We start from the raw sequence: 8,576 nt of genomic DNA, 5'->3' as shown, positions 1-8,576 counted from the left end.
TCTATAATTACTGGTAAAATATTATCCTTATTTATGTGTCATTTTTTAAGGAGTTCTTAAAATAAACAGTGGAAAAGAAGCAACAAAAGTTGTGGGTCATGTTTATTCAGGTTTCGCCGCTCTTTAATGACTTCCCGTACGAAGCATAAAACAAAAGGGTTATTTCGGGGATTTTCAAACAAAAACTGCTCAGTCTGATGTACAAATATTTAAAAATTAACGTCACACACCCACTTAACATACATTCTAAATTAGTTTAGCATACTTTAAGGCAAACACACTTAGTGAGCACCCCAACCATCCGATTTTCAAGTCGTCAGATGGCCCAGTTTGTTGGGGCAGTTGGGGTCAGTGTCATTCCTTTTATCTTTTGGTAGACCGCAGTTCAAATGTGGTTTCCATGCTCGAAAACAGGGAAAGCTTTTCGCATTCTTTAAAGAGGAATATTTAAATGCTTATTGCTCGACGAACACTCGAACAATGGACAGCAGCGAGGTGAGAATTCCTTTGGAGGATTCCCCCAGCTCCGGGGGAAGTTTCGCCAGCACAACCAGTGGGCCATGTTGCGGTTCAGGAAGGGATTTGGTTGTGGACATGGAGGCGAATCGCAAGGATGAAGGAGATGAGCCGCTTCAACTGAGAGCTCCCGGCGAACTGCAGAAATCCAAGGGTACAAAGAAGTGTTTCGACGATCTGTCTGGAGGCAATAGCTATGCTACAAACAAAAATGTGGCTGAAGGCAAGAACCTAGATCACACCCAACCTAATCCAATGAAATATCAATATGTAGTAACAATATGTACGTTCCAGGCCTCATGGATATAGCTTTGCTTTCGGCCAATGCTAACCAGCTCCGCTTTCTCATCACCTACAATGACAAGGCCTCCACCTACGTCTACAGTATGATCATGGTGATACTCTCCCTGGTGCTGCAGCTCTTAGTTGGGATAATGCTGATCTTCAAAGTTAGTAAGTGGTCATTCAACAACACATCTTACTAAAACGCACCGCACACAGCGACGTCTGAAGCGCTTCAAGAACCGGAGCTACGAAAGAACCAATGATCTGCTGGTGATGGGAGTTTTCATGATCACGGTGATCAACATACTGCTGGCGGCGTTCACCACGACCGATGGAGGCAGCCATTGAAATACGATTCTTATGTACTTCATGGGTGTAAATATTTTAATTGTATTTTATACAATATAACAGAGGAAACTATGTGGTAAATGCTAAGGTAACACGGAGAGAACCGATGGCGGATGGCCGACGGAATAATTCCGGCGGTTCCCACGCATAAATGCACTTGACGTATCTGACGTACGATATCTCAGCTTGTGTGGGGGACTTGCGGGGGAGGACTAGAGTTCCTAGCCGGAGTACTCCTTCTTGATGCACTTGGCAATGGTGCTGAGCTGCATGTTGGTGGTGCCCTCGTAGATGGCTCCGATCTTCACGTCACGGTAGTACTTCTCCTGGGGGAAATCGCGGGTGAAGCCGACGCCTCCCATCCAGTCGACGCACTTGATGGCCGCCCTCTGGGCCACCTCCGAGGCGTAGAACTTGGCCATGGCGGCCTCCTTCAGGAAGGGCACTCCCTGCTCCTGCAGACGAGCCGCATTGTAGGTCATCAGGCGGGCGGCCTCGATTTCCGTGGCCACGGTGGCGATCTGGTGCTGCATCGACTGGAAGTTGAAGATGGCATCTCCGAACTGCTTGCGCTCCAGCAGGTACGGAATGGTGGCGTCGAAGGTGCCCTGGGCCAGGCCCACCATCTGGGCTGCGATTCCGATGCGACCCTCGTTCAGGAAGCCGGCGGCGTACTTGTAGCCATGTCCGAAGGTGCCCAGGATGTTCTCCTCGGGCACGCGCACGTTGTCGAAGGTCAGCTGGCAGGTTCCGGACGCACGGATGCCCAGCTTGTCCTCCGGCTTGTTCACGATCAGTCCGGGGGTCTCGCGGTCCACAATGAAGGTGGTGATGCCACGGTAGCCCTGTAAAAAATATTATTAATATTATTATAATAATATTACTCAATTATAATTCATATCATTTATATCAGCATCAAAGATTGAGTTATCGTTTAGATTGTATAAAGTCTTTTTTAATGTATTACGCCAATATATACAAGACATGTAAATATCCCATTAAAACGTTGTTCTAATGGTTTATTATTCAATGATCTGTAATCAACTGAACTTTAAACTCACGGAGATTAGGTGGCAATCGTTTAAAATAACATAAAGATTAGCTGTAAAAAATATTTTATGATCGACTAGGGGCCTGTAAAAAAGTGAAAACTAATCTAGTAAAAGTAAGGGAAGCCTACAGCAAAAATTAAAAGAATTTACTTATTTACTGGATCGCTTTACTTAGTGAAATAGGACACTTAAAAACCCTGTGTGCGGTAATTTCAAAACACTTACATTAAGATGGACGAATAAATATGAAAATAATGGCCTGCCTTGAACCTCTACTTACATCCTCTGGCTTGGCATTGGCGAAGATCAGGAAGACTCCGGCCACATCGGAGTTGGAGATCCACATCTTGGAGCCGTTGATCACGTAGTGGTTGCCGTCCTTCTTGGCCACCGTCTTCAGGGAGAAGGCGTCCGAGCCTGCTCCGGGTTCGGTCAAGGCGAAGCTTCCGGCGTACTCCTGCGCCAACTTGGGCAGGTACTTGGCCTTCTGCTCGGCGTTGCCGAACTTGATCATCAGCGAGTTGACCAGGGTGTTGTGGATGTCCACAAAGGCGGCCACGGCCGGGTCAATCTTGGAGAGCTCCTCCACCACTATGATGTTGGTCATGAAGTTGCAGCCACTGCCTCCCAGCTCGGTGTCGATCTCAATGCCCATCAGACCGTTCTCGAAAACTGCCTTGACCACGGAGGGATCGAATTTGTGCTCGAAGTCCATTTTCTTGACCAGGGGCTGGATCTGCTCCTGGGCCAGTTTGGCAACTGAAAGTGAGAGGGGGAGAATGCTCTGGGATTAAAATCATTTGTCTTTACTCCCATAGCTCAAATATAAAAACATACTTATTTCAAAGAAATTATAAAAATATTTATTTAAAAAATTTAATTTTTTAATCCTACACAGAAAAAATAAAACAAAAAAACTTTTATATCATACGGAACACTCCACCTACCAGAAGAAAAGCTTTATATCAAACTTGTCTTATACACGTTTAAAAAAAAAAAGCCTGGTCAAAAGCTTTTTGCATTTTATTCTTAAAACTTTTTTTCTCTAAGGGGGGCCCGATGTTTGCTGTGGGTCTGCTGTTTGTATAGGTTGAGGTATGTATTTATCTATATACATTTGTATGCCAGATACAAATTCTTTGTGTGGGTTGTGCGTGTGTAGTTTTTATCAGCGGACTCTCCGATCGCGTGGGGCTCTCGCAGCTGTCTTTTTCGCTAATTCTAATATTCTTTTCGCGTATGTATTATTGATCTTTTTTAAAGCATTTTTCTTGACTTGTTCTTCTGCTTGGAAAGCAAGCAACCGGTACACACCCACTAAAGTTCCCACACCTTCGATTCCCCCTGCCATTTCGCATTCATTTGAAAATGTTTTCTTTCTTGGGAAATGCTTAAATTATTGATTAACTTTACATATTCATTTAGTTTTCCAACCATATGGGCAGGGTCAGTTTTCTGACAGATGTGACCCGTCCCACTGGACTCGGTGGTAAGCTGGATCTATTTTTTGTGGCTTTTTCCTTGAATTACTTAATAAGAAATCACAATAAAAACAATTTATCCAAAATATTTGTCATTTTGTCACCGGTTAGACATGAATTCGCAATTCGAATCGATACTAAGTTAAATGTAAAAATGTATGACTTGAAATATTATTTACGGGGGCAAATTTATCTGTTTCTTAAAAAAAGTTTATTAAATGTTGTACTTATGAAGTTTCAGTACCTCAAATATTAAACTTTACAAATAGACACTGACGGATATTCTAGGCTTTTTATTTCTAGATAATTAAACTTAAAGTATATGTGTTAACTGTGCCTTTACTTAGGCTAAAAACAGATTGAATAAAATAAAAAACCAGTTTCAGTTCATGCACTTAGCCACTTTGCATTCAGCTTGGGTTACGCAACAGTCGGACCATATAGACACTCACTCTACCACCTAGAATTACTGGTGCGCTTGTGTGTAGGAATAGGAAACCATATAGATTGCGACCAATTTAGTGGTTGATAAGCAGAACAAGGAAAACATTCGTTGGTTAAAAAATACAATAAAAATGTAACCTTCCCAACTAGGAATCAGCTGGACTGCGGGAGAATCCCACTCGGCCGATTCAACTCTCTAGGGAAGGGCGCCCGACCAGGTGCCACGCCCCCGCTTGCCCGGCGCGGTCCCTAGAACAGTGACCACAGGTGGGCAGGGGGCGTGGCACAGCCGCATTTAATGCTCTACCACAAGTGTAACGCTATTCGGCTGACGTTTAGAACCAGAACCAAACAGCTGACTGACCTGTGACGGGATGGTGTGCTAGTGGGTGGGATATAATAAGATATAACTCTACGGAAAAGACGGGCTCGATCGATCGGTCCGGTCCGGTCCGGTCCGAGACTCGAACTCGCGCTTTGGTGTATGTTTTCCTTCACTCGCCGGCCGCTCAACGTGGAGCACCACGGCCAGCCGAGAAAAAGCGGCGGCGATTTCGAAGTTGAGTGGTGGCGGCAGCCGAGCGCTATTTTTAGACCGTCGGTATGTGAGGGGGAGCGGGTGTGCGCCTGTGTGCGCCTGTGTGCGTGCGCCGACCCCCCCCCCCCCCCCCCCCTTTCCTTTACCGCCTTTGAGGTGGACTACCACCGAGGCTTTTATTCCTATTATTATTATTAATAAAATGCATTATTGCCAGAGAAAGTCCCAGGTGAGGGGAAAGTTGTACCCTCAAAAAGCTTGTGATAAGGCTAGACCTTGAACTTGCCAAGCTGGCAGCTTTCCGGGAGTATTTGCACGTTTTAAAGGCGGAAAACGATCAATTTTATATTCTTGTCTGGAATTTTCCACCAAATATATTTTAAAAGCACACAAATTTCGACTTGTGGATAACTACACTCCTAGTAAATAATAAGTTTTAATAATATGTTATAACTGATCAACTCCTAATAGGTGGTTGCCTTTAAGTTCAGAATATCTTTTGCAAATTATTTAGCTTTTTAAAAAATACATTTTAGCTTTCCTAAAACGAGTCGCGAATGGAACATTTTAAGCTTAAAAAAAAGATATCAAAATATCAAAATTTGTACTGGCATTAGCTGATAAACCATAATATAAAAATTAAGTTGGATTTTAATTTAAACTGTAGAAATAAAATCTGCAGCATCACATATTATATAACATTTGCGACGAAACTCTAGGACAGAAAAATGGATATTAGTCCAAATAAAAGAATATAATCCCTTGATCGTAAAAATACGAAATATTAAAAATGTTTGACCATATTTATTTCTGAGCAAACATCATAAAGAAAATGGCCAATCCGGCCCACTGATATAAGGTGTCATTTTACCTCCACTATCAAAATAAAAATGTGCTTATCTGGCAAACGTTCTCCTCTCTTCCCTCACAAAACACTTTATCAGCAAAAAGGGAATAAAGCTGGAAAAACATGAACATGCCCATGGTGCAGCAAGACCTTAGCTAGGCAGTCCAATGGAAACGTTCATAATATCAACAAGAGCATCACCAGTATGCGATGCTCTGAGTTACGCAACAGCAGTCAAACCAAACACCACAGAAATATCTAAAGACTCGACATGGACATGGAAAAAACACGCTTATCAAAGTGGGTCTGCCACTGGGTCTTACAAACCCTGCGAGCTGATGGTCTAGTGTGTAGACTGGGCGGAAACTCACCAGTCTCCTTCATCATTTTCTCATCGTCGGTGAGGAAAGTGAGAGGTGGGGGGAGACCCGCTGCCGAGGACATCGCGGCACTTTGCTGACGTGCAGCGGCATTAGCCAGCTAGAAAACAAGCAGAATGTCCAATAAGTTGCGGCCAAAGTGGGGGTTGGGGGGGCGTGGCAAACTCACCATGCGCACGGGCAGTTTCTTCAGGCTGTTCATCATCTTGCGTGTAGTGGAAAATTAATTGAATCAAGAGGCCAAACTGGACTTTATTTGGGGTTCGATCCCGAGAGACACCACACCAGCAACAGTTGGCTGCTCGCACGCGAATGAATTCCCATTCTCCAGCAGCAGACACGATCGCCAGAGCAGCTAGATTTTGAAAAGAGCTTTTCCCCACAAATCGAAACTCAACACAGCGCGCTAGGTGGTTAAGCGCTATTATAACTACACGTGCTTTAGACGTTTATGAAGGACAATGATTATTATCAACTTTACCTAATTGTTAGTTATATATAAGTGTGGTCGTAATGATTAGGTAGAAATTAAGTAGTAATTAAAAATTAGGAAATATTTGTAAATGTTTTAGCTCGTCTGCAGTTAATTTACAATACTTCTTAAAATTGGGGAAAACAAATGGGGCCAAGAAGTTGCCGCAGCGCGTACAGGGTACACCAGCGGCCGGCAGACAAATTTTCTAATTTCTGACTCTCAGCAGGGTCACACTCCTCAAAAGTGTTGTAAAACGCATGGCCATAGGTTTGACAGTTCATCACGTAGAGATGGCATTGTAATCGATACTAAACAATTGAACAAAAGGTTAGAGGCCGTTCAGACTACAGATTTTCCTGAAATAGCGACGAGATTCGCTGAAACGACTTTTACATCAATACGTTGAGCATTCCAAAAGACGGGAAGAGTCGCTACAAATCGCTGAAAACCTCTGCAATTATAATTGTTCCCATAAGTAACCCGTAACCGACGGGAGAGGGCTTTAAAATTGCATCGCAAAATTATATACAATTTCAACAATAAGAACAGTTTCCCGCCTTTCAGTTAACAACAAGCGTTGTACGAAAAGGAATAAAACTTGTCTTGTCTTACTCTTTTCCAAAGGCATCACATAAACTAAATACTATTCGCCCGCAAAACTTGGCACTTGCATTCAAACCTTTTCGCTATTGCATTTTCAAGTGGCTGTGTGCAGAGGGTATTACAAACCCATCCGATATGAGCAGAACTATCGCCGTCTCTAGCGCTGCTCTTTTACCACCCCTAACGGCGGCCCATCTGTCAAAATTCTTTCTTTTCGTTGATTTTTCGACGGTGAGTGCGTTTTTCGCGTAAATATAGTTTTTTGCCGGCATCAACAGATTTTATGCCCCGCAAACTATGAAATCAAACGGAGAAAGCGTCGCGCAACTCCGCTGTGCAATTATTGTGGCGTCGCAGAATCCTCTTTGGTCAAAAATCGAGAGAAATTCCCTCGAAGAGATTTCTGTGGCGCCCCGTCTGTGAGTCTCGTATAAACCCCCACTTACGCAGTGTTTACTTCCTGTTTACAGCCCGCACAAGCAAGATGAAGCAGAACCCCTTCGTGTCGTCGTCGCGCAGGAAGAACCGCAAGCGCCACTTCCAGGCGCCCTCCCACATCCGCCGGCGCCTCATGTCCGCGCCCCTGTCCAAGGAGCTGCGCCAGAAGTACAACGTGCGCTCCATGCCCATCCGCCGCGACGATGAGGTGCAGGTGATCCGCGGCCACTTCAAGGGCAACCAGGTGGGCAAGGTGGTGCAGTCGTACCGCAAGAAGTTCGTCGTCTACATCGAGAAGATCCAGCGCGAGAACGCCAACGGCACCAACGTCTACGTGGGCATCCACCCCAGCAAGGTGCTGATCGTCAAGCTGAAGCTCGACAAGGACCGCAAGGCCATCCTGGAGCGCCGCGGCAAGGGTCGTCTGGCCGCTCTCGGCAAGGACAAGGGCAAGTACACCGAGGAGACCGCCGCCCAGCCCATGGAGACCGCGTAAATCGCCGGCTGAGCCTCCTCGCTGGAACCCTGGGACGTCGCTGTTTACTGTTTTTACCGTAACGCTTAGTGTAAACAACAAAACATCTTAAAAATCGCGTGTGGAAGCGGCGCCATTCTTTACAATAAAGAAACGTTGATTCTCGCAAATGGACCATGTTGGCCTTTTCCTTAAAGGATTAAGTTTCGGATGCACCAGGGATCTGACAAGCCTTACTTTTTACGGAAGCCATGTAGTTTGGTACAGGACCATTATTAACTTGTTGGATTCGAGATCTACCTTTATACTTTGCTAATTTCCTTTGGACCTAGATTATTTTTTGCTCAAGGCTATTGCAATTTATTTTCTAAACATTTAAGATTTCGGAGTTCCCAATTTGTATTTTTTTTGTTCTGCGCATCTAGTGATATGTTGTAGTGGTGCAAGGCATTTTTTATTTGATTCAAAATATTTAAATATATTTATTCGGATTTTGCAATTTGTTCTTATTAAGGACATTTGGTTACGCTACGATTCGAAAATGTTGACAAATTATAGCCCCTGTAAATGATTAATTGCTTTAAGCTTGAAGATGTTTCAAAAAATACAATGTTAAATGTGTAGTATACAAAAAAAGTGTTACCTGATACTTGCAATACATTATCCTTTTTCAATTTCATTACTGTCCTGTTAG

The 8,576-nt window shown here is 44.0% G+C and overlaps 3 protein-coding genes across 3 annotated transcripts; 2 read left to right on the top strand and 1 right to left on the bottom strand.

The window, feature by feature from the left end:
• The first annotated feature begins 480 nt into the window (after positions 1–480).
• On the top strand, positions 481–1,163 carry LOC108035951 (ninjurin-B). The gene is made up of 3 exons (XM_017111754.3): positions 481–739; positions 811–965; positions 1,018–1,163. The coding sequence occupies exons 1-3, from the start codon at positions 481–483 to the stop codon at positions 1,147–1,149; spliced, it is 546 nt and encodes a 181-aa protein (XP_016967243.1). The 3' UTR covers positions 1,150–1,163.
• Positions 1,164–1,167: 4 nt separating this feature from the next.
• LOC108035950 (short/branched chain specific acyl-CoA dehydrogenase, mitochondrial) lies at positions 1,168–6,203 on the bottom strand. Its single transcript, XM_017111753.3, has 4 exons — positions 6,061–6,203; positions 5,883–5,991; positions 2,482–2,960; positions 1,168–1,994 (listed from the first exon to the last, which is right to left on the bottom strand). The coding sequence occupies exons 1-4, from the start codon at positions 6,094–6,096 to the stop codon at positions 1,371–1,373; spliced, it is 1,248 nt and encodes a 415-aa protein (XP_016967242.1). The 5' UTR covers positions 6,097–6,203; the 3' UTR covers positions 1,168–1,370.
• Positions 6,204–7,073: 870 nt separating this feature from the next.
• On the top strand, positions 7,074–8,056 carry LOC108035968 (60S ribosomal protein L26). The gene is made up of 2 exons (XM_017111785.2): positions 7,074–7,200; positions 7,440–8,056. Exon 2 carries the CDS (start codon positions 7,454–7,456, stop codon positions 7,901–7,903), a length of 450 nt encoding a protein of 149 aa, XP_016967274.1. The 5' UTR covers positions 7,074–7,200; positions 7,440–7,453; the 3' UTR covers positions 7,904–8,056.
• Positions 8,057–8,576: the final 520 nt, after the last annotated feature.

This window comes from Drosophila biarmipes, chromosome 3L, assembly GCF_025231255.1.
Source record: "Drosophila biarmipes strain raj3 chromosome 3L, RU_DBia_V1.1, whole genome shotgun sequence".
Lineage (NCBI taxonomy): Eukaryota > Metazoa > Arthropoda > Insecta > Diptera > Drosophilidae > Drosophila > Drosophila biarmipes.
Note: the sequence above shows the minus strand (reverse complement) of the source record. Positions and strands in the feature narration are given on the sequence as shown.